At 48.7% G+C, this 25,154-nt stretch overlaps 2 protein-coding genes across 5 annotated transcripts in view; both read left to right on the top strand.

Moving 5' to 3' along the window:
• Window positions 1-13,065, top strand: part of celsr1a (cadherin EGF LAG seven-pass G-type receptor 1a) — a 61,131-nt gene extending 48,066 nt beyond the window's left edge. Inside the window, exons 20-35 of one of the 3 annotated variants that reach the window (XM_023830223.2) lie at window positions 109-252; window positions 667-847; window positions 1,354-1,521; window positions 1,615-1,741; window positions 1,843-2,043; window positions 3,587-3,761; window positions 3,951-4,063; window positions 5,075-5,154; window positions 5,298-5,424; window positions 5,716-5,841; window positions 7,195-7,331; window positions 7,776-7,882; window positions 7,979-8,140; window positions 8,793-9,035; window positions 9,114-9,378; window positions 11,400-13,065. In XM_023830223.2, coding sequence (XP_023685991.2) covers window positions 109-252; window positions 667-847; window positions 1,354-1,521; window positions 1,615-1,741; window positions 1,843-2,043; window positions 3,587-3,761; window positions 3,951-4,063; window positions 5,075-5,154; window positions 5,298-5,424; window positions 5,716-5,841; window positions 7,195-7,331; window positions 7,776-7,882; window positions 7,979-8,140; window positions 8,793-9,035; window positions 9,114-9,378; window positions 11,400-11,424 — 2,381 coding nt within the window. In that variant the 3' untranslated portion in view covers window positions 11,425-13,065. The remainder of the gene's footprint in view (window positions 1-108; window positions 253-666; window positions 848-1,353; window positions 1,522-1,614; window positions 1,742-1,842; window positions 2,044-3,586; window positions 3,762-3,950; window positions 4,064-5,074; window positions 5,155-5,297; window positions 5,425-5,715; window positions 5,842-7,194; window positions 7,332-7,775; window positions 7,883-7,978; window positions 8,141-8,792; window positions 9,036-9,113; window positions 9,379-11,399) is intronic. The other 2 variants (XM_023830224.2, XM_023830226.2) reach the window with 2 other exon arrangements.
• Window positions 13,066-15,692: 2,627 nt separating this feature from the next.
• gramd4a (GRAM domain containing 4a) overlaps window positions 15,693-25,154 on the top strand; it is a 29,985-nt gene continuing 20,523 nt past the window's right edge. For both annotated transcript variants that reach the window (XM_023830227.2, XM_023830228.2), the window contains exons 1-3: window positions 15,693-15,864; window positions 19,787-19,994; window positions 24,301-24,421. In XM_023830227.2, coding sequence (XP_023685995.2) covers window positions 15,836-15,864; window positions 19,787-19,994; window positions 24,301-24,421 — 358 coding nt within the window. In that variant the 5' untranslated portion in view covers window positions 15,693-15,835. The remainder of the gene's footprint in view (window positions 15,865-19,786; window positions 19,995-24,300; window positions 24,422-25,154) is intronic.

The following is a 25,154-nucleotide window of genomic DNA, read 5'->3' on the forward strand; positions in this document are numbered from 1 at the left end:
ATTCTTCTAATGAAGTCAGACCATGCCGAAGGTGTCTCATCTAGGTCATCTGATCATTATGTGTGTGCAGATGCGCAAATGTATCCATGTCTTTCTGTTCATGCCCAGTTGTTGCCGTCGAGTACCTGGACACTTCCAATCCAGACCATTCCAAGATCCCCCGCTTCCATGAAATCCAGGACACTTACCCCAAAGACCTGGAATCTTCCGTCCTATTCCCTGAGATTAACTTTAAGGCAACAGAGAGCAATGGTACGTTCGTCCAGTTCTGAGGACATGTTCTGTTAGTACGGTGGTGTGTAGAATCCATCCGGCTTGCTTGTGGTTGTAGTACAGTCCAGGTTAGTCTCTGCTCACACATAACCACCCAATGCAATATCAGTCCTATGTTGCCACCATATATGGCTGCTCTGATTTAATGTATAAACATTCCACATACAAGCTGCTAGTTTCACCTCCACATATTATTGTTCCGATGGTAGGAGCTCACACACACAGGCCTTCATCTAGATAAGACTGTCAGCCATGAGTTGATCTGTCTAAGGAAGACTCCCCACTCCCTGGTGTAATCCCAGGCTTTATTTATCACTGAAATAAACTCCTCCCCCAATAGTGTAAATAATTTGCCTACAGGTCACCCTAAGCTCTCTCTATGGCCTTCCACAGCGGAGTCCACAGAGACTCCTCCATCTCAAACGGACGCCATGGACCAGGATGGGCCGGCAAATACCAGGAGGAGGCGCCATGCGGAGAGCGGCAGACTGCCTCCTGTCGGCATGGTGATCGTGTACCGGTCCCTGGGTCAGCTCCTCCCCGAGCGGTACGACCCGGACAGACGGAGCCTCAGGTGCGGTTTGTTTCTGTGACCGGGATCTTTAGCGGGCCAGGGGAGAACAAGAGTCACGACAAGTGACGGGAGCAGACGTGAAATGGCCTGTGTATAACAGAACACAGGCCCCAGGCTGAATCGTAAACGATGCAGCACAGTGTTGACCCAGTAGGCACAGAGCTGACAGCGGGAAAGACTGTATTTATACAAATGTAGAAATGTCTAAATATTTAACTGCACTAATGAATGGTGGATTGAACAATGCACACAGATACTGCTGTCAATTGTGCAGCGCCTAAAATTAGCCTCTTCGCATTGTAGGTATGTATGAGTAGGTGTGTTAGTGGGCAGAACGTAGCTCAGGGTGGCTGGTGCAGTAATAATATCTCCGCTGAGCCTTGAGCAAAGCCCTTAACCCCACCCTAACCCTAACCCTAACCCTATCCTTAACTCTAACCCTGACCCTGCTCTTTGACCTCATCACCTTTAACACAAACAAACGGTCTTTTCCTTTTTACGTTCAGGTTGCCAAACCGGCCTGTCATCAACACCCCCATCGTGAGCACCACGCTGTACAGTGAGGGGGGGGGGCTATCCAGCCCCCTAGAGCAGCCCATCACCCTGGACTACACCCTGCTGGAGACCGAGGAGCGCACCAAGCCGCTCTGCGTCTTCTGGAACCACTCTATCTCGTAGGCACCATCCTTCTACCCTGATACCCCCACCCACCCCCCCATGCATTACATGGATATGTCACGCCCCCGCTGTCTTCTGGTTCCTAACAGGGTTGGAGGGACAGGTGGCTGGTCCTCAAGGGGGTGTGAGCTGGTCTACAGGAACTCCAGCCACATCCGCTGCCAGTGTAATCACATGACCAGCTTCGCCGTGCTCATGGACATCTCCAAGCGAGAGGTAGACCTTCCTCTGTGCAGATCCTCTTCTTCATGCATGGACCTTCTTCCCCTTCAGGAGACCTGGTTAATAACCCCCCCGCCCCTGCCTCCCCTATCCAGCATGGGGACGTCCTTCCCCTCAAGATCGTCACCTACACCACGGTGTCTGCCTCGCTAGTAGCCCTTCTCCTCACCTTCATCCTGCTCGCCGCCGTCCGCAAGCTACGCTCAAACCTGCACAGTATCCACAAGAACCTGGTGGTCGCCCTCTTCTTCTCTGAGCTTGTCTTCCTCATCGGCATCAACCAGACTGAAAACCCGGTGAGGCTCCATCCCTGACCGCACACACATCAGTCCAAGAGCACTTTGCTGGTGTTCTTCACATCCTGGTCTGGGGTGGCCCACCCTGTGGCCTCCAAAAGGCTGTGATAAACTGAAACTTCAGCCCTCCAGTACCAGGGGGGTTAAGTTGTCACAGTGAAGACACTTTCTCTCCATAGTATGGTGAAGCTCCTTCAGTGCAGTCACCCGTGATCTTTCAATCTGCAAAAATATTTGGTGCCTTAATGAAACGTTTTAGGTAAGCCCAAAGCCTTGATTAGATGATTCCTCATTGGTTACTCCTGTCCTGGAAAAAATAGAGAGATTAACTGGTGATACATCTTCTGTGTCCTTCTGTGATGGGATTATCAAATGATTAGTAATACTAGGAGAACATGGCACTTGTTAGGGGCAAACCGATTTGACTGCATTCCTGGTCCTGCCGAGGACACACAGATACAGCGGCTGCCTGTAGCTGGGTGGATCTGAGGCCAGCGTGGCAATTAAAGTGGAGATTTATGGGTAAAGAGCAAGTTGTACTTCTGTCGACCGTGTTGAAAGCAACAGCCTTGGGCAGAGCCAGGTACAGAACTGGCATTGTTTACCCAGAGAGCTCCCATATGTTAGGGATGAAAGAATATTAGTACTCTGTAAAACTGTCTGGCAGAATGTACCTCTGTGTACCGATTCTTACATTTCCTCGTCTGGCCTACAGTGGTAATTATTAAAATATGTATTCTTAGCATCAAGTATAACAGTGTATTAACTATGTAAGATGCATGTATTCACATCAAAAAATATATTTGTAATTCTATACACATTGGGAGGGTCCTTTTCCCCCATCGTGCAGGATTATTTGTGATTTACTGCCAGCTCTGTAATTATAGTTTCACACAGGTTAGGGCAGCTCTGTCCTTGGAAAGGTGCCAGCGTGAGATTATGGTCTGTTTGCTGCTTTCGATCAGTGCTCAAGGAATGCTGAAGGTGTGGCTTCCTGCTCTGCTGGGGGGTAGGGGGGGGGGGGATGAGGATGGTCCCCGGGCCCCCCGCCCCTCTTCAGAAAGGGGTGGTGGGGGGGGGGTAGTTGTCATGTACAGAATGACAGGTTAGGGGGTGCTCACTTAGGGTCTGGGGTGGGGGTCCAAGCTGAATGTCGGGGAGTCCTTGCTGAGTGTCTAAGAGAGTCCAAGCTGAGGGTGGCGGGGGGTGGGTCCAAACTGAAGGTCTTGGGGGGGGCCTAGCCATACCTGTTGTGGAGTTCCTGAGTCCTGCAGGAGCACCTGGTGGCCTGAGATGAGTAATGCGGTCACCACTTATGCCCCCCCACACATCTTCATGCTCAGACCTCCTGCAGCTCCTTGCGTGGGTGACCCACCTCTAAATGGGTCGGGCCATCACGCAACTGGCCTCTCACACCAGGCAATAGACGTCAGTCCCTCTGACTGGAGTTTCTCCTTAGAGGTCCAGGAATCTGTCTACTCAGGTTCTTCTGATTTGGGAAGAGGGTCATGCTCATCCTGATTTCCCATCTGCTCTCTTGCAGTTCGTGTGCACTGTCATCGCCATCCTTCTGCACTACTTCTACATGTGCACCTTCGCATGGATGTTTGTTGAGGGCCTGCACATCTATCGTGTGCTAACCGAAGTGCGCAACATCGACCACGGTCATATGCGGTTCTACTACGCCATTGGCTGGGGTATCCCTGCCATCATCACTGGTAAGAGCCGCCTCTTGCCCGCCCACTGGCTCTCTCACTATTGGCTGCTCATATAGGATGTCCTCTCACACCATGGAAGCACAGTGGGGAGGAATGCTAAGTTACCAGGAGGATTTGCTTTCACTGCAGTTGGTGCAGTTTCTTATTCGTTGTGGAGCCCCTGATGTGTTTTTTTGGGTCTTCCTGCAGGTTTGGCGGTGGGCCTTGACCCACAAGGCTACGGGAATCCTGACTTCTGTTGGCTGTCTGTCCATGATACCCTCATCTGGAGCTTCGCCGGACCCATCTCCATCGTGGTTCTGGTAAGCCCACGATGGGATCTCTTCCTCTGTGGGCATTTTCGTTAATCTATGGGTTTTATGTCTAAAGTAATCATACGTATAAAATGAATTGCAAACCTGAAATCCACAACTTGACCTGTAGCCAAACATTTTGCAAGTACACTTATACTGTGACATTAACAACAACGGATTCACACATTCAGTTCTCACTGCATGTCTTGCACTCTGGGTTTCTCATTTTATGATTATGAGTAATTTAGACAATTTGTGGCCACTAATGTGCAACTGATTTGTAGGTGTAAGTAGACCGTGCTTGCTAATCATTGTGGAGGTAATCCAAAATTGTTGGCATATCACTGAAACCAATTCCTTTATTCAGGAATCCAATCATTCATCCATTGCACTGTTTTTATTGTACCATCATTAGATTCTTTCAGAAGCTTTTTATTTCATATTTGGAAGGCTTGCTGGGCATGCATTGTACTTGTATTTTATTTGTAGCTTCTCGTCTTCTGCTTTCAGCCCTGCCCCCTCAGCTCTCTGGAGCTCTTCAATTGGCTTACGCTCATCAGAACTTGATAACAATGAGATAATTTGTCAAAATCCATTGGCCACTGGCAACGTAACTTTCCCCACATATCTAGTGGTTTGTAGTAGTCGTACAAAAGTTGTAAATGCATGAAATGCGATTTGTAATCGCAGCCTGAACATTGTAAACTCGTAAACTCGAATTCGCAATTGTAAAATCAGGATTGTACTCATGAAACTTAGGTGGCAGGCAGAGGTGCACATTTGCAGCTCTGAATATGGGTTTGCATTTCATAAAATTACAAGATCATCATGACATTTATGATAGATATCTTTAGATGGTAATTTATCTCCATAGAGCTCTGCCTGAGACTCCATATCTGTCCATCCAGAATCCAATTTCCATATTCCGGGATCTGCGGTTTGGCCGAGAATCTGTCACCACATGTGTGCTGGTTTCACTGCTGTCTGTTATCATGAACCAGTTCCTCACCACCTCCACAGGTCAACATTGTGGTGTTTGTGTTGGCTGCGAAGGCCTCTTGCGGACGGAGACAGAGGATGTTTGAGAAAACGGGCATCATGTGAGTGCTCAGAACCACTGAAGAATTCCCATGAAACAGGACATTCAGCCCTGCAGCATGTGTGAGATACGGGCCTCGTTGGAGGCGGTCCCTGCTCCAGGCCCCCTCACTGACAGCCTCCATTTCCCCCATCTCCCTTCCAGATCTGCACTCCGCAGTGCCTTCCTGCTTCTGCTGCTTATCAGTGCCACCTGGTTGCTGGGCCTGATGGCGGTCAACAGCGATGTCATGACCTTCCACTACCTCTTTGCTATCTTCAGCTGTCTGCAGGTGGGGGCTTCCTCCCCAGAGCACTGTGTCCTTTGCACCTGGGTCTCCGGCTACCCTTTGTTACTCTAAAGCCAACAATACACTTGACCCAGCACTCAGCATTTAATTTCATTTGGGGGCTGAACACTGAAGATGATGCTGTGTCCGTATCTGCAGGGGTGTAGTGTAGAGGCTCATGCTTATGGGGTGGGGGTAGAGGGGCATAGGAATGTCTACTCCTGATAAGAGAATGTGCTTGTAAGGCTAAATATGGCTGGGGTCTCACATAGATTTTCTCTATCTCCTTTTTAGGGCATATTCATCTTCTTCTTCCACTGTGTTTTTAATAAAGATGTCCGAAAGAATCTCAAGAATGCCTTTAAGGGCAAGAAGGCCCTGCCGGAGGAGTCGGGCATCACCCGCACCACCCTACTGACTGTAAGCGCAAACACAGTGTCTGCCCATCGCAGGATGCCCACTCTGCCCCCCCAAATGGCGGTGCTCATCAGTTCTTTATGATGTTGGAGTACTTTGTCCAATGGGATCCCATGAGTGGATGAGCAGGCGTGTAGGAGTTTGGGAGGAGGCAGTGTGGAGGAGAGGATGAGCAGGCGTATAGGAGTGTGGGAGGAGGCAGTGTGGAGAGAAGGAGGAGCAGGTGTGTAGGAGTTTAGGAGGAGGCAGAGTGTGTAGAGAGGAGGAGGAGCAGGCGTGTAGGAGTTTGGGAGGAGGCAGTGTGGAGAGGAGGAGGAGCCGGTGTGTAGGAGTGTGGGAGGGGGCAGTGTGGAGAGGAGGAGGAGCCGGTGTGTAGGAGTGTGGGAGGAGGCAGAGTGTGTGGAGAGGAGGCGGAGCAGACATGTAGGAGTGTGGGAGGAGGCAGTGTGGAGAGGAGGAGGAGCCGGTGTGTAGGAGTGTGGGAGGAGGCAGTGTGGAGAGGAGGAGGAGCCGGTGTGTAGAAGTGTGGGAGGAGGCAGTGTGTATGGAGAGGAGGTGGAGCAGACATGTAGGAGTTTGGGAGGAGGCAGTATGGAGAGGAGGAGGAGCCGGTGTGTAGGAGTGTGGGAGGAGGCAGAGTGTGTGGAGAGGAGGCAGGGCAGACATGTAGGAGTTTGGGAGGAGGCAGTATGGAGAGGAGGAGGAGCAGGTGTGTAGGAGTGTGGGAGGAGGCAGTGTGGAGAGGAGGAGGAGCCGGTGTGTAGGAGTGTGGGAGGAGGCAGAGTGTGTGGAGAGGAGGCGGAGCAGGCATGTAGGAGTTTGGGAGGAGGCAGTATGGAGAGGAGGCGGAGCAGGCATGTAGGAGTTTGAGAGGAGGCAGTATGGAGAGGAGGAGGAGCAGGCGTGTAGGAGTGTGGGAGGAGGCAGTGTGGAGAGGAGGAGGAGCAGGTGTGTAGGAGTTTGGGAGGAGGCAGAGTGCGTGGAGAGGAGGAGGAGCAGGCATGTAGGAGTTTGGGTGGAGGCAGTATGGAGAGGAGGCGGAGCAGGCATGTAGGAGTTTGAGAGGAGGCAGTATGGAGAGGAGGAGGAGCAGGCGTGTAGGAGTGTGGGAGGAGGCAGTGTGGAGAGGAGGAGGAGCAGGTGTGTAGGAGTTTGGGAGGAGGCAGAGTGCGTGGAGAGGAGGAGGAGCAGGCATGTAGGAGTTTGGGAGGAGGCAGTGTGGAGAGGAGGAGGAGCAGGCGTGTAGGAGTGTGGGAAGAGTCTGTTGTTCTCTGTTACTCTGCTTTGCTGTGTCTGATGTCAGTCAGATGCTGTCAGTTACACATCATGGTGCTAATGCTGCCCCTCCCCCCACAGCGCTCACTGAACTGCAACAACACGTACACAGAGGAGGGCGCCCTGTACCGCACGCCTATCGGGGAGTCCACCGCATCCCTCCAGCCCAGCGTCAGGTCAGCCAAGAGCCTGCATGGCTACCTTGCTTATGCGCTCAGGTAACAGGTGATGGGTGCATGGCACTCTTGGCTTCTCTACCTTTTACTTCTCCGCCCTCACGCTCCTCCAGCCTCCTGCTTCTCCACCATCCACTCTTCCACCCTCCCACTCCTACCTTCAGTCCTCCGCCTTTCGCTCCTTTGCCTCACGCTCCCCCACCGTCTGCCCTCACTTTTCCATGCAGCTTCACACCCGCTTCTGCATGCACACGGCAATGGTTTCATGCAACAGCTCTCTCTGTAAGTGCTCACTTAACCTCATGGCCCAGCACCCCCCCCCCCCCCCCCGGCTCAGATGGATGTGGGCCTCCTGGGGTCTGTTCAGTGTTCTACCTCAAGGCGCTGAACCACATGAGCGATGATGTCACGGTATGATGCCGTGGGCGGCCTCGGCCTGGCCCCCCACTGACGTACGGCACTCCCTCTTTCCCCATCCCCCCCCAGCAGGGACGACTCGGGGCAAAAGGCCAGTGTCTCCTCTGGCACGGCCAAAGCAGCACACCCCGATGGGGATTCCTCCGTCTTCCACCGGAAGGGCATCAAAGAGGAAGGTAGGTTCACTGGCGGCTGTGTCCCAGCGCCGTTGGGCTCCTCGCGTGTGTCTCCACCGTGTGTCACATTCTGACCCTGTAACCCTGCTCACCCAGACTCGGACTCAGACAGCGAGCTGTCTGCAGACGAGCACAGCAGTTCCTATGCCTCGTCTCACTCCTCTGACAGTGAAGAGGACCAGCCAGATTCCAAAAACAAGTGGAACCCCAGCACACCCAAGAACAATGAGCGGCAGCCACTTCACAGCACTCCCAAAGGTACCCGACCCAGCCTCTGACCCCGCCTGAGCAACCAACCAACCAATCACACTCACTCACTCACTCATTCAGCACACTTAAAGGTACCCAACCCAGCCTCTGACCCCGCCCAACCAACCAACCAATCACACTCACTCACTCACTCATTCAGCACACTTAAAGGTACCCAACCCAGCCTCTGACCCCGCCCAACCAACCAACCAATCACACTCACTCATTCAGCACACTTAAAGGTACCCAACCCAGCCTCTGACCCCGCCCAACCAACCAACCAATCACTCTCTCACTCACTCATTCACTCACTCACTCAGCACACTTAAAGGTACCTGATCCTGACCCCCGCCTGTACACTCATTCACCCATATGGTCACTCTCATTCACTCACTCACTCATTCACTCAGTCATTCATCACCTTTACTCATGCATCATTCACTCATGTATTCACTCACTTATACAAAGACTCACTGATTCATTAGCTCATTCACAAATTCATTCACTCATTCACTTACTCATTAATTCACTTATTTACTGTCTCACTCATTCACTCACTCACTCACTCACTCACTCATTCTTTCCATCATTCACAAATAACTCATTCATTGACTCACTTTCTTACTGACTCACTTGTTCACTCCCTGCCGCTGCCATCCAGTGGATCCTGTCGCCAATCACGTCAAGCCGTACTGGCCGACAGAGGCGATGACGGCCAGTGACAGCGAAGAGCTGGGAGGGGTGGAGAACCTGCGAGTGGAGACCAAGGTGAACGTGGAGCTGCACCTGGAGAACAAGCTCAACCACATGAGAGAGCCCACGCAGGAGAAGGAGACACCCTGCACGGAGGCCATAGCGCCCCCTAGCCAGCTGAACAGCAACCATCACCCGGAGCAGAGGAGGGGTGAGGGGGATTAGGATTATTGCCTGGGGCACTTGCTTTGAGTATTTGGGGTACTTACCGTGTTTCCTGCCTTTTCAGGGATTTTGAAGAACAAGATCAGCCACCCGCCTCCCCTGGCCGACAAGAACATGAAGAACCGCCTGCGGGAGAAGCTCTCTGACTATAATCCCCCCACCATCTCCAGCAGGCCGCCGGCGGACATGCCTAAGGAGCACGGGAACAACCACAGCATGATCATCAAGCCCCCCCAGAGGTCCGCCGTTATCCTCAGGGAGCAGGCTAACGGCATCGGCGTGAACCTGCAGGGCGGCACCGTCAACGGCGGAGATGGCACTGACTCCGAGTGAGTGGTCACCTGGTCCGCAGGGGCGGATGAAGGCCCGCAGAGTAGGGCTGCACGATTTGGGGAAAATATCAAATTGCGATTTTTCTGACAGAAATTGCGATTACGATTTGATTTGCGATTTAATTTTTTTTTATGTGAAGCTTCAGTTCAATATTCAGTGTGTAGTAATTTTAAAACATATGACGCAGCATGAGATACCATCAGTATTAACTGGTCTATATTCTAATGCAAGGATGAGTATTTAAAGATGTGATGTGTCAAGTTAAATAAAGTAATAATGAAAACAATGGCAGCAAAAAGAAAAATAGCGATCTTGTAGGTAACGCTTATTACCATCCTAATAACACTAGAACCGCCTTTTCCCAAGCCAATGAACAAGCAAGAACTACTCTGGTGTATGCAGCCCTTTTGTTTACACTATTGTGTTGTTAGCTGCTGTTATAACACTAATAACACTCAAAAAACCGTAATGCTCATAAGAGTGGCTGTTCTGTCCTGAAACCGTAAAGCTGGAAACATAGTATGCATTTTATAAAATATTGAATAAATAGAAGTCGTTTATTGGTGATTTCATGTTGGTCGAAGTTTCCGCTTCTTAACAACTGTATACGGATATTTTCTATACAAATCAATTCAGGTGAAACAAAAAATGTACGTGTTCATGGCTGCAAACTCTTTCAGACTCACGCAAGAAATCTTACGGCAAATCTATATTCTGTTCTGAACTTAAAATTAGCTGCATGAAAAACATTACGGCAGTTTGCAAACCCTACAGACTATTTACAAGGTAATAAAACTTACATACATGTAAATGTGTGTGCAGAACAGAGAATAGAAAATCTCACTCCATGCGGCTGACCGAAGTTGCCAACCCGGCATTTTCTTTTAAATGAGAAGTAAAATGCAGTTTTCGACTGAAGCAGCTTATCATTCCTTTGCTTTCTTACTCGGACAAATACAAAACGAATGATTAAACATTATATGCGTCTCTTTTTGTATGTTTTCTAAATAAGACCGCGTGCCCATACCCAACTGTAACAGCAATTAAAGCGATCTATTCTTTTAGTATTTATGTTAAAGCAAGATTTTTATTTTATTAATGTTGTGGGATTAATATTTGGAAACACTTAAATTTAATAAGCACAAAAACATATGACATAAACACGACTGTATTGTGGGTTTTACGTCTTTTTTGGAGGTCACCGACTCCGCTGCTGTGAGAATTATACGGACTGTCTCGTTGTTTTGATGGGTTAGCGGTATACTAATGTTATTGCTTATTAACAAAAACCAAAGGTATGATACCCTGAAGTATATTGCAGCTTGTCAACTTTGAATGTTGATCTGGTCCCGGGCTAGCGATATGCTGAACGATCATTTCCACTGATGACAGGCAGCATCCAGCCAGCCAGCCACACTTACGGGCGCTGTCGTAATCGCAAGTGTAAACGTTTCTTAGAGTGTTTAACAACGTAAGACGCGTAAGGTATTTAACCAAATTAACTTGTATTCATTTATTTACATTTTTTTACTTTTCAATTACTGGTATTCACTTAGTTGCAGTACTTATTAACTCATTCGGGGACAGTGTTTATATACTGCACATTTATTCACATTTATTGTTTGTCTATTCATATTCGACTTAAATATTTTCCATTTACGGTGGGCTAAGCCTCTGTGCCTGTGATCCGAGGGTTGCCGGTTCGAGTCCGGTCTTGGCACGTCTGTGACCCCTTGAGCAAGGCCCTTAACCCCCAGCTCTCTGGGTGCTGCCACAGGTGGCTGCCCTTCAAAGCCAACTTGCTTTCACCTACAGAGAGCAAGTTGGAGGAGGTGTGAAGAGAGTTTCTCCATGGGGATCAATGAAGTATCAATTATTATTAACTACACTGTCGAGGAGCACCTGTGTTTTGTCTGATCTGGATCAGGGTTATGACAGCAGTTGGCTGACGGTGTGTGTGTGGGTGTCTGTTTGCTCACGTCATCCTCACTCTGTCTCTCTCTCTCTCCGTATGCAGTGGCAGCAATGAGACTTCAATCTGACTCATGAGGATGCCGATGGAGGTCCTTCACCTGTGAGGGGAGGGTGGCTGGTCTGAGCCCCCCCCACCCCCACCACGACTTTGCGCAGGGACCGGTGTGCTACTCAGCTCCTGTGGAGAACAGTGTTACACAGCCAAAAAGGGAAAGACTGTGAGCGACTGGCCGTCAGACAGGCCCATCCACTCCGTGCCAAACCTCTGCGTGGGGAGAAGAAGGCCTTACTGACTACAGCCAGCAGCCAGGAGCATGTGCCTTGTTACACTATACTGTCACTAGGGGGGGCTGCTTCCCACTGCTTTTCATCACCACTTTCAAAAAGACGGCATTGTGTTCTTTCTGCCGCCAGAGAAGAACGCAGTCTCAACAGAATGGCCTTTGCGTGTAAAATTAATTTGTAGATACTTTTCGAATGGTTTATTTTGTACTTTATTGGTTTTATAGCACAGATGGAGAGGAAAATGCTAATTTGTAAATTGTAATTAGTATTTTTTTACTGAGTATCAGCACGAGAGGATCTGCTCTTGACTTAAACTTTACTGCTCTGTCATGTTTAGATTGTACATTTGTGTCTGATGTTACTGTGACGTGCAGCTGGGTGAAGATCAAAGGCTGCTTATTCTGGGAATGTGTGGAGAATGTAAACTATTAGAGAGTCAGGAGATATACTGAATATGGGTGTGGTCTACACTAGTGCCTATTTTGTGATGTAGGTCCACTTGCATCATTTAAACTGGGAAATGCACTCAGTTCAGATAATGGAGGAGCTGATCTTTAGACTACTGTGGGCATGTGGAACAATACGGTTATTGATGTCTGGCTCCATCAGAACCATGGAACCTCAGATGTTCTGGAGAACCTCCGTTCTCTGTGAACTGGCCCTTTGTACAGGGTTCTGCTTCCCTCAAAGCCACACCATCTCACATGTGGTGGGTAAACAACAGCACAGTCGAATCAGGCCAGCATCCAGCTGGAGACACCATGTTCCTGCTGCTAAGTCCAGGAATAATGAAAGTCTGGAAAGTGTCCCAGTATCCAGGAATGGGGTAACTGGAGAGTGCCACCAAGGCCCAGAATTCACACACTGCTACGATACGAAAAGGCTTGGAAATATGAGAATCCGCCTCCTGGGTGCATCGTTCGGACGTCATCGCTTCATGGAAATGGACTTGTAATCCAAACCACCTTCCACATCAGGCGAGGCCTACAATAGTGTCACATAAACCCATTTGTATCACTCACTGTTGTCGTAGTATTATGATAAAAAATGTTGCCATGGAGACGGCATGCTGGAAGGGGGGGTGTCCCTGTTCTATTGCCACAGAGCAAAGCTGAAGGACTCTAACTCAAATGCACAAGCTCGGCTATGAATGTAGTGTAACTACTTTAACCGGTAGCTCTTGCTCTGTGGAGTGTCCACATTGGCCGCTTGCAGGGTTGGTGCCACGCCCCTAACGCCCCCCTCATCCAATAAATCTTTTTTTATCCCCAGAAGTGACCTGATCTCTCTGTTGTGTTTCTGAAAAGCTGGTGATATTTTCATAGACACTGGAATCCTTTTGTAACATAAGTGTATTTATTTTTATTGCTTAAGGACACTGGAAAAGAAAACATGGTAAAAATTAAAATGAAGCAAAATTTTTAGACGTCTCCTGTCTTTCATGAAGTTTACGGGCTAAAGGTGATCATTGAGGTCTTGATGTCAACATCGTTGGCTGTTATGAATATAGGATCTGAGCTTACCTGGTTCTTCAGCTGTGAATCACTCCTGACAGAAAGCTGGTGACCCTCTGTAGGTGGAGATGAATCCCAAAGCTTCCTGTCAGCACCCCCCTCACCGGCCCAGATTTCATGTTTCATCTACGGGTGCGAGACGCCAACTGCCAGCCCCTTATTCCAACTGCCCTTGTTTTCCTTCCTAACCACAAAAAGACCTTGCAGCTCTTCATCTGGGTCCCATGGCAATCATCCTTTCCCTTTATTGTCTTTTTATTTATGGAGGCTGAGAATTTGTCCCCGAGTGAAATTAAGGAGCAAGACAGTTACTGAAATGCTTCAAAGTGCAAATGAAAGCTGGTTCTTGGTGCCTGGAGCTGTGAAGCATTCCAGTGGAGAAGTATCTGAGGTGCTTCAGGATGTGCCTTCAGGAACGGGAGCATTCCAGAGCCAGAGTGCTGGAGAGACCCACAGCCTCAAGGAAATCCATGAGCAAGCCCCAACCTTCATATGAAGGAATGTGCGTGATGACCCTGGGCTCTGTCTATCTGGTCTGCCTGTGTTCTGCCTCTCATCACCGGACAGCTTTGAGCCTAGTGGGTGGGCATGGACGGCCTGGAACACAGGAATGCAGGTTCTGCCTAGGCTAGACCTCCTCGGTGGGATGAATGAAATCACAAAACCCCCTATCTGTTCACGGGGACTTATCATCAGAACCATGAGCATATTGAAGGAATGATGACCTCACTTCTGAAGAGCGATGATATAACAACATTTTTTCTTATATTTTTTTATATGTAACTCTCAGTGTCCCTGGGATTAGAAACAAAAACATACAATCTATTACAACTTGCATAATTTCACTGGTTTGGATTAGCTTATATTTTTTATCCATTTATCATTTAAGGTGAGTTTATCACCAGTGATTACATCATCATTGACGGTCAGGGTGAACGTAGCCTGATTGCAATGCTTAGAGGTAGTGAGGCGACAATCTGGAGTTGCAGATGTGGAGATTTAGAGTTTGGAGCGTCTTTGGCAAAGTCTGTGCTCATATTCAGTGACACCAAATGTATTGAAGCAGCGGCGTAGTGGCAGCAATCACTCGTAATCGGAGCCATCGTTTACATATCATGGCTGAACCAGTTTTATAACTATGTCTTCCTGGCCTGAAATATTTTTTAGTTGACGGACAAATCAAACTTCTCCTGACTGAGGAGCACCAGTAATAAGGAGCTGAACCGAGAGCTTATAGCCAGGCAGCACTGCAGGCTCACACCCCCACTCTGCGTGTGGAAATTCCCTCTGTATGGTGCAGGTTTCCTCCCACAATCATACATCTTGGAAAACCGGTGTCTCTAAATAGCCCCTAGTGTCTGAGTGTGTGCACCGCAGTGGAGTGACTTCCTGCCCAGGGGTGTCCCCTGCCCTGTGCCTTACACTGCTTGGGAAGGGGTCCAGCCCCCCAGTGACCCGGTACTGGAGGCTGGTACATGGGTGGAGGTTACATCTACATATATATACTCATATATACTATTGTATATATTGAACAAAAGTGAGTCAGTGAGAAAACTGGTATTGAAATATATGTTAATTCAGCACATATCCATTCATTTATTTTTCTAACCCACGAGATACTTTGACTAATTTACTAACTTTATTTTGGATGCAATTTAAATTAAGGACAACAATCCCAAGGTGACTCAACAGGTATCACTGCTGTCTCAGACCTCCATGGTTGGGGGCTTAAATCTGACCACTGTGTGTGAAGCTTGCATGTTCTCTCTGTGTTGCAGAGGTTTTCTCCTGCAGCCCCAGTACATAGTTAGGCTAATGGGTGTCTCTAAATTGCCCACAGAGTATGATTGTGTAAACAGTATTGGTTTAAGTTTCACTGCGCCCATTGTCTGAGACAAAATGAAATTGGCTTGGAAGTCGGTGCCCCCTGAGGATGTGGCACACTATAGTCGCTAATGGGTTGACCAGCACTGACTGTATATATTTGCCCTACGCTGAACGAGCATCCCAGCCGTGTGCCATGTGCTGCGTGGGGTTCCAGGCGACCCTGTTTGAAAACGGATGGATAGACAAAGGTCCCCATCTAGTGGTGTATTTAGGAATTTTCCAGAATGACGCAGGTGTTACTTTCAAACGCGGTCCGAAGATACCAAGACACATAATTTTTTTCTTTTCTAAGTTCATGTTTATGCTATTTTCAGTAAAAAGCACCTTATTTACTCCCACTTCCTGTTACTTGAACAGCAATGTGCAATTTCAGTTTACTCTTACTGCATTTTCTGTCCACCTGTAATTTTAACATGTTTCAAGGCATTACTGCGTTTTTTTTTATATGAATAATTCATACATTGATAGTAATTTATGAATAACGACTGAAGGTGAGTCAGCGGCCTCAGGTACATCTAATAAAATATATTACATAAGCAAGGTTTAAAGGAAAGCAGGGCATCCCCTAGACATGCGGCTGTGAGTCCACGCATAGCGGCGCAGGGGCGACCGCGCGGTCCCTTTAAGAACCGCGCTCACGCTGACGACATTTCCGGGCCGAGGCTGGCGGAGGGAGCCGGACGGGCAGCGTTTCGGACGGGCTCAGGTGCCCAGCGGACACGGCCGGCGGTGCCGCGTTTGCCTATCCGGACCGGGGAGTGGAAAACGGCAGATAAAGCGGAGACCCACATTGATGAAACTCCGCTGCCGTTTACGAGTTGGGTAAGAGACATGAAGAGGCTCGGGGGAGGCGTGTCGGTACCGACGCGACCCCGACCACCCCCTCCGCGCGGTTCCGAGGGGCCGCTGGATCTCTTTATAGGGGTCGGCGTCTGCCGCCCTGTACTGCCGTGTCGTCCACTTGTCTGAGCTCGGTCTATGCCCGGACCCTCCGCCTGGTCCGTTACATGATGTCACAAGTGTCTGGCAGTTTGTTACTCAGCCGCACGTTCGCCGCGGCGCCTCTGGACGGGTTTGTTTATCTGTGTGTGTGTCTGTGTGGGTGTGTATCGTTGTATGTGTGTGTTTATCTGCGTGTATGTTTGTATATGCATCTGTATGCGTATTTGTGTGTGGTTGTTTACATCATATCTATTCATTTATGAGATATGAGACTGGAGGAGGACGTCATGGGTGTTTTTCCGGGAGATAATGTTCATGATGATGATGATGATTTATGACTGAACTATTGTTTCCTGGCCTTGAGAAACAAGACTGAATTGGAAATATGGCTTCACCTTCACAATGTCTCTCATTAGTACAGGACCAGCAGTCCATTTCTGCTTACCATCATTATCATCATTTTTGGTAAATAAGTCATAGAGAAGGAACTTCTTGATCTGTAGTGGGGGTAGGAAACACGGCCCCACCCACTCCACCCTCGCAAAGAGGCTCTTTGAATCCAGTCAGCAGTGTGGGGGGCCTGGGGTAGTTTTCTGTTCACCCTCCTGTGAGTCTCTCTGAATTTTGGCATTAATATTACAGGGATTTTCAGATTCACGTGTTGGTAATGTGATGCTGTTTAGGGTCACTTGTCTGTTGCCTGTTTGGACTGAATTGGCAGGCAGTCTGACCTCTGTAAGGTCTGCAGATTGCCCTGTAAGACCAAATTGTGCTTCCTGGTCGATCGACAGGGCGAAACAGGGCCTTTCACGGGGGCTGATGCGAGGCACGTTTCACATGCACTGCTTCTACCTGCAGTGAGCATGTGCTCGCTGGCTGTGTGGGCTGCCTGCTTTCCTTCTCTGCTGTCTCTAAAAATGGACCTGGATGGTGTTTCTGCTCTCAGCTCCATGTCCTGCCTCCTGTCTGGCGTGTATGCGTGAGCCTGCCGATCAAACGCCCCGTGTGTAGGACTGATATGGGAACCAGCCATCTGGCTTGACCCGCTGGGGCTGTCAAAGGACTGTCATGTTGATGGGGTGATGAGGAAGAGTTGTTCAAAGGCTGTTAAGAACAACCAATAAAGGGGCCTTTATTGAGTGCAAGTTAATATTTTATGATTGCTTTCAGAGTAAATGATTCTGTCGACTTTAGAGGCATTAACAATTCCATTGATAGTGTTAGGGAGGGCTCTGCCTGTGTATACACCATGTTGGAGATAACGTCCCATCTAGTCCTGAGACCTCAATGCTGTATGGCTGCCGGGCAGGCAGGTTGTGCTGAAGTGTGACGGAATCTCGTAAATAAAACAGGTTTCCTGTTTGGAGCTGCACTCTCGCCAGCTGCCGGAGCATTCATTGTATGGCTGCTCTGTTTACAGTGGAGGTCACTTTGGTTAGGCCTGTAACACCTAAGGTAATGGAATTGTGAGGAAACTATGTGGTGACTCTGCTCTTGCACAGCGAGTCGCCTAACATGCCTGAGCCTGGTGTAGGCACAGCAGCACTGTGACCTGAGGTTTTGTGGTTTAAGATGACTTGTCATGTACCTTGAAGTAGAGTGATGTGTCATGTTTGCCTCTGGAGCTGGGTGTCAGGGCATTGGTGGGGGGTTAAGGGGAGAAATGTGAACCTGGTGAGTCTCACCTGAGTACAAGCTGACTTTCTCCACCTGTGGTGGCATTAGAGTGAAGGAAAGCTACCTTCTGCCTCCTGAGTAGAGCATGGCTCTGAATCCAAGCCCTGTCATCACCCTCTGCTGTTCACCACTTTGCACTAGGCATTGCTGTCAGCCTCCCATTTGATGGCATATTGCTTTCTAGTTGTTTTCTTCAAGACTCGTTCTTGTATTAATCATTTTGTGCGTGATTCCTTTTGATGCTGATGGAAGGAATTTGACAACCTTGGATGAGCAGTTGGATGGATGGATGTTTAGAAGGACTTTGATTCCTTAGTAAGGGGCTAAAGTTGGGCTTTGTTGATGTCAGTGTCTGAAACTCTGCAAACAAGTTTTTTTGGATAATCTACATTTTCTTTTCTGTCTGGGATCCAAAGAAGCCACCTCAATGAAACTACTCATCCATGTACCTCAGTCATTGTAACAATATCCTGGTTTCTGGTTTTGTGTGGAGTATAAAATTCAGAGTAAAGTCAGGGTTATGAAAGATTCTGTGGGATATTGTGCTTACTGATAAAGACCTTGAAGCACTTCAGAATGTGTTGAATTCTTGAGATGGGAATTCAGCGGTCGTCCTCCATGTCATCGCTGTATGGAGAGCATGTGCTGTTTCTGTGGAAGGCCTTGTTGTTATTGTGCTCTTGTTGTCATGCATGTATTGATCTAGAACTGGGCGCTGACAAGGTAGTGACATTTACTGGCTTCAGAGAGCTGTGCTGACCCCTCGCTCCGCATGCATGTGCGGAGTAGGCACAGGGCCTTGACATGACAGTTGTATAAAGGCAGAGAGTGGAAATTGGCGTCCCCAGTTCCCGGGAGTGGGAGTCATCAGATACTCTGTGTCCTTGTGGCTTGAGGCACTGCTTGTTGCCTTTTGTCTTTTATGTCATTCTGCTGTTTCAGGAGGAGCCTGAAGTTTGTGTCTCTGTTCGAGCAGAGAGATGGTCGTTTTGGAGGGAGTAAGCCAGGTTTTGTGGGAATCCATCCATCCAATCCATCCATTCCAGTTTCTGTAACCGCTTGTCCTGTTGAATGTAGAAGAACTTGTGACATAGAAATAGAAAGTGATTCCAAACCGCAGCTGCCCTGGGCTGTTTACCTGAGCCACTCTTCCTCTTGACCTGCTGATGCCAAGTAGCCTGTCACAACCATGCCTAAAGGGTTGGGATGGCTGCCACTTGTCCCCAGGTGGACACATTGTCTCATGTGCACTGTCACAGGCTTGTGGGGGCCAAATCATGGAGTCTCCCTGTCTCACTGTAGCTCACTCTTTGTTGATGGCAGGAAGAGCCAAGCAGACCAGGTTCTTCAGTGGTTGATGTTACAGACTGAGCTCTTCTGAGAGGTAACCTCTTTATCGCCCTCTAGGGACCTTGACTTGGCGAACCAGAAAAATATGGAAAACTATCTGTATTACTCCCATGAATGTTAGCCTATTCTGCTGAGAGTTATATTACGCGTCCTGGTTGACCTGTGACCTTTTGATATACAGCTTTATATCGAATAGGGGTGAAAATTCATCAGGTTTGTGTGTCCTGCACTTTGAACGAAGAGTGATGTGATCCTCATAATGTCATATTTGATTACCCTGATGTGCCTGCAGTGACCTCGTTGGGATGATTCAGCTTTCAGGTGGAGTGAGTCTCAGCTATGGCCCTGTCTGTAATGAAATGACTCTAAGCTCAGAGATTTAGAAGGGCTCTTAGCATCAATCCAGCCTGTGCTGCTAATCTTCCCACCAATTTCCTCTGACTAGCAGCCAGCAAAGTGATGAGATAAGCCTCACTTTAAGAAGAAAGTTGCTCTTCTTGCAGAGCAGTGTAACACCTGGACTCAGCCCCCTGTGACCTCCCATTAGTGAGGACGGTCCGTTTTCGTCCTGAGCACCTGGCTGCCAGCTACAGCTAATTATCACCCTCTTTGAGCTGATTTAGCTTTTTGGCCCACTAGCGACAGTTCTTTGAAGATCTTCGGGACGCTCAGTTTCTTCACGAATCACCGCAAAGGATTGGTACCCTGGGGATTACGAGCTATGGGATATTCAGTAGTTTATGGTTTTGTGGTGATGTGTTTTTTGTCCCCACAGGAATGTCGTACGCCATGTCAAGATAAAGTCGAAGAACTCTGTTTTGATCATGCTAAAGCGTTTGGACAAAATACGGTTCAGAGGTCAGAAGCGAGATGAATTCCTGGACCTCGCAGAGTCCCCAAACACGTCGGACAATGAATGCAGTGACGACGTCCCGGTGAAGCGCCGTCCTTCTTTGAGAGACCCGGAAGACCTGCGCGACTGTGTAAGTGTGGCCGTCTTTAGGCAGAAGTCCAGGTGTGTGGAGTAAAGGGTGGTACAGACCACGGCTCTGGTTCTCATGTGAGATGGTGGTGCAGGAGGTAGTGCTACCGTTCGGCAACCGGAGGGTTGCAGGTTTGAGCCCCGGGTCCTCCTGACCCCATCGAAGTGTCCTTGAGCAAGACACTGAACCCCAAATTTCTCCCGGTGAGCTGGTTGGCACCTTGCATGGCAGCCTCCACCACCGGTGTGTGAATGTGAGTGTGGATGGGTGAATGTGAGGCATAGATTGTAAAGCGCTTTGGTACTCGTAAGAGTAGTAAAAAGCGCTATATAAATGCAGTCCATTTACCATTTACCATCTCAGCTGCTTCATTCACTTTGTTGAATGTCTTCTGAAGCTGGTATCGGAGCATTCAGACTGGCTTCTTTAGGATTTTTTAAAAAACTCTAATGTCCCAAACTTGTTTTGTCATTGCCTCTTGACATGGTTTGTGTTTGTGTGTGAGAGCGCCCCCATGAGCTCCTCTCAGTGCTGTCATCTTTCCACTGGGGTTCCATTAAACAGTTAGAATATTGTGGCCCTTATGGTTAGATGCGCAGTTTTGTGGGAAGCCTCAGACTGGCTGTTTGTATACAGAGGAGCCTTTCCATTTGGTATCCACTGGTGGCCCCGGCACAGAATCCTGTCCCCTAAATTCTGAGCTGAAGCTGTCCACTGCTTTTCTGCCTTCTATCTAAATGTACAAAAATGTTTGCTCCTGGTTTTCACTTTAAAGACACCATGCTTTAAATGGGTCATGAGAAGAATTCTGTCATAAAACTGCGTTTTTTTTATAAGAAGGCGTTTTGTCTAACTTCACATTTAAACAGCGTTTCTATTACAGTTTCACTGTGTTAGGTCTACATATCTCTGCAGGTTTAGCAAGTAGTTGATGGACATGGTGCCATGTTTATAATTTTTAAAGAAATTTGAATAATCTACAAGTCCTGTTCTATGCTAAGAGATCTACCCCTAGACTGAGACTGTGTAAACCCTGTGACCTGATTTCTGAATGCATGCAGCAAGAACATAGTGCACAAACAAATATACATTTAATGCCAAACAGACAAGGTGCAAAGGCTTACACATAATGCAAATGACGCAAAGGTCAAATAAATTTAAAAAGTATGCAATACACAAATAAAATATCCTGAAAAACAGGATATTGTGATACCACAGAAATATTTAAAGATACAAATAATAAATTAGTAGATGTGTGTCTGCAATTATAACAAATAGAGCTGGACCTTTACTGTAATGAGAGAGGATGTTTCCTGTTATGGCTGAGGGTGGGACAGTGGAAGAAGGCAATTTGGTGTCTGGCTGTAACAGACAGGAAGGATCCCCAGTAGCATTTTTTAGCTCCAGCATAGCGCCCCCTGAAGCCGACGGGCAGAATTGTTCATTGTATTGTCCATTTTTGCCAGCATCCTCTTCTCTGCTACTGCCTCCAAGGGGTCCTGGATCAGTCCTTTGATGAGCTGGCCTTCCTGATGAGTTTGGCAACGCCAGACCTAACACCACTTTCCCAACAGGCACAGTGTTTAAAAAAAAAAAAAAAAAAAAACACACACACTGGCCATTGTGGACTCAGACAACATACAAGGCTTGCTATACACATTAAAAGTCTTGAGCTTCCTGAGTAAGTAGTGTCTGCTACTCTGCTTTGGCCTTGTTTTTGTCATCCATATACAGGTATATAGTGACATGAAATGCAGTGTTTCTCCACTGCAGTCTTTTTGGCAGAAGGTTTAGCTCCTGCTAGCAGGATTTGACAATGCGACACAGGCTTGTGCGACTGTGTGCTTCTGAGAAGAGCTTGGAATGACTGAACAGAGTAAAGTGAGGCGCGGACCTGTATTCACATAGCCAGGACCAAGAGGCAGGGTGTTGCCCCCCTCCCCCAAAGACAGATACACGCTCGGGACCCAGGGAGTGCAGTTACTGTTGATGTGAATCGTCTGTTTTTAAAGTGCACATATTTTATTTTGGAAGTCAGGAAGATTTTTAAAATGAGCTGTTTTCATGGATGTAATATTTGGATCTGTGACATGATGATATGAGCTGAAGTCAGGCCAGTCTTGTGTCCTGTTTCAGTGGGTCCTGTGTTTGCTGGGGGCGGAGGGGTCTGCTGCAGTCTCTCCATGCCAAACCATCTGGGCAGGAGAACCATGAGGTCTCACTCAGGTTCATTGAGAAGGTGCCTTCCTTCCAGAATGTTCCTCTCTGCATTTGCTGCTGTTTATCATTTTAACTAGATGAAGACTTGGGGAACTGAGAGCCCTTGTGGGAAACTTTACCCTGCAGATAAGGTTCTGCAGGAGGTGCCTCCTGACCGCTTGCCTGTGCTCTGCAGTAGGTGAAGCGGGGAACCCCGCGTGTGGTCAGGAAGGCTGAGAATTGCATGGCTCCTGGGTGGGAGAGACTGGTTTTCAGGGGCCTGCTGTGCTGTGTATGGAGACGAAGAGCAGATTGGCAAGATCGTATAGGAGGAGATGCGGGAGTCCCAGTAAGGCTGTGGGCGACGCTGCAGGTGACCGGTCAGGTGACTCCACCCCTCGCGTGTGCCTGCCTTCCCGCCGTCGATTGGCCGGGTAAATAACCGGCTAAGTGTGTGAAGGGGTGTGTCCACACCAAGCCAGGGTTGGCTCTCAGCCTGCAGAGCCTGCATATGGTAACATGTCGCAGCCGGTCTGATTATGTTTAACTTCAGCATTACCTGAGAAGCCGCAGTACTGCGCATACCGGCTTAGGCTGCATCTAGTCCACAGGGCTCTGATTAATGCTGCTGGATGATTTCAGTTTGTGTCAACCCCCCCTCACTGTGTGTGTGTGTGTGTGTGTGTGTGTGTGTGTGTGTGTGTGTGTGTGTGTGTGTGTGTGTGTGTGTGTGTGTGTGTGCGCGGTCATGTATATTTTACATTTTGGGGACCAAATGTCCCCACAGTGTAATTAAAAACCTTCTAATTTGACCTTGTGGGGACATTTTTTCAATGCCCACAAGGGGAAACACCGCGTTATAATAATCAATACTTTATATTTATAGTTATATTTAATCGATACTAAATGTATGTGAATGCAACTGAAAAACTTATAAATATAAAAAGTTTTATATTTCGTTTGGTTACTTATGGTTAAGGTTAGAGCTGGGTAGGGTTTAAGGCTGTTACAGTTAGGATGAAGGTTATGTCCATAGAAATGAATGGAGAGTCCCCACAAAGATATAGATACCTAATGTGTGTGTGTGTGTGTACAGGTGTGTGTGTGTCTCCTTTGGGTTTCCTAACCTCTCTTTCCATGCACCTCAGGCATCTTTTTGGCCAGCCTCTGCGTGGGGCTTTTAGGGTGGTCTCCATGGAAACGGGTCTTGCAGCAGCCCAGCTCTGATCTGATGCTATTTATTGAACAGTGAAGCACAGGATGAATCCCAGCAGAGCCTGACTGCTCTCTCTGCCCGGCCCTGGGCATCTCCCGAGGCAGGAACGTGTGACAGAGGGCTGCTCTGAAGCTTGCTGCTTCTCTCTGCATATCGTTCTCCTCTGTTCTAACGGCCCCTCCCTGCTCTGTTTTCGGGAACTTGTGTGAAGCATAGCGTGGCTTCAGCTTGCTCTGCATTTGACCTTTTGGGAGGGGCGTGTTTGGCATTGCTGATGTTTTCTTAGTTTTCCATCCCTCTGCTCTCAGGCTGCCTCACTTGTCGTGTTCAAGGGGTGGGTGTGCAACCTCACACTCTTCCAAGAGTATATAAAATAGCCCGTTTTGCGCAACCCCCCCCCCCCCGCCACCTTTTTCTCCCCATTTTCAGCTTCCTTAGAGCTCTTCCACCTTCCCGCTCATAGGTATAACTGCTTTCTTTCTTCATCTTTCTCTCCCACTCCCTCTCTTTAATCTCTCTCTCTCTCTCTGAGGGAGCTGAAGGTGTGCCTCACTCTGGCCCTCCCTCTCTCCCTCAGACAGAAAGCAGACAGTGCAGAAATCCCGCCCATTGCCCCCCATCACGCTCCCCGTTGCAGTCTGTGCTACTTCATGCTCTTCGCTCTTAAAGGGGAAGCCCTTTGTGCCTGGGCCCGCAGTACGTCTTTGCAGTGCGGGGGGGCATGGGGTAAGGGACTGGAGGGAGTCAGGCGCAGTTTGCTCCCCGTGTTCTGACCCCGCCCCCAGTGGCAGGAGGCGGCAGAGGCGTTCGAGCTGTGAGTTACTACAACTGCTCACATGTGCGGATGTTCAGCTGATTCATACGCCTGTGTGTGTGTGTAACTACTTCCAGGCCAGCCCTGCGACTCTCCCCATGGCTGCCACCATGCAGGACTTCCAGAGGTCTGAGTCGGACAGGCTCAATGAGGTGAAGGGCCACCTGGAGATCGCCCTGCTGGAGAAGCACTTCCTGCGTGAGTATGGCACTGTGGGCCTCGCTGCTTGAACATCATGATGATGATTAAGAGTACAGTTTGTTTGTTGTTGGATATACCTGACAGGAACTCCTAAGGACAGTAGTTCAGTTCTGCTGACAGGACTCCACCCTGTACCAGTGCTGACCGCAGTGCGGCTGGTTTGGGTCATGCTGTTCCGGCAAACCGCCTGTCTGAGTGTGGGTTCTTGGCAATGTGGCGGCTCAGCTGGGGTCACCCGCTAGCTTTAGTGTGGGACGTCGTTTCTTGTGTGTGAGTGTGCTCAGTAGAAGCACTGGGCTGACCGTGGAATGTGAACCAGTGAGATTCATGAGCTGGGACATATCCATCCTGCAGTCTCCGTTGTGATAAACGACTGCTGATCTTTCGATATGACCCGACACTCTGGCACAAAGGGCAGATAGCACTCCACGTGCCTCCTGTCTCACATGCCCAGTGAGCTTGGGAACTGGTAATGTCTGCTCGTCTCCCAACGTGGCCCCGCCATTGTGAAGAGTAACCAGTTTGCACAGTGCTGTGCCTTTTGACTTCAGGCTTCGCTGCGAGGCATCACGTTTGGGGTGTGTATCCCTGAGCTCTGCATGTTGTGAACTGCCCGGGCTTGTCCTGGGAATCTGTTTACGTTCTAAAGACCGTTTGCTGTCACTGTTTGACCCTTGGCAGCAGGGAGCATGAGCATTCACGTCTCTCAGGGACAGATGGGCACTCTGTT

The sequence above is a fragment of the Paramormyrops kingsleyae genome, chromosome 1 (genome assembly GCF_048594095.1).
Source record: "Paramormyrops kingsleyae isolate MSU_618 chromosome 1, PKINGS_0.4, whole genome shotgun sequence".
NCBI classification, from domain to species: Eukaryota; Metazoa; Chordata; class Actinopteri; order Osteoglossiformes; family Mormyridae; genus Paramormyrops; species Paramormyrops kingsleyae.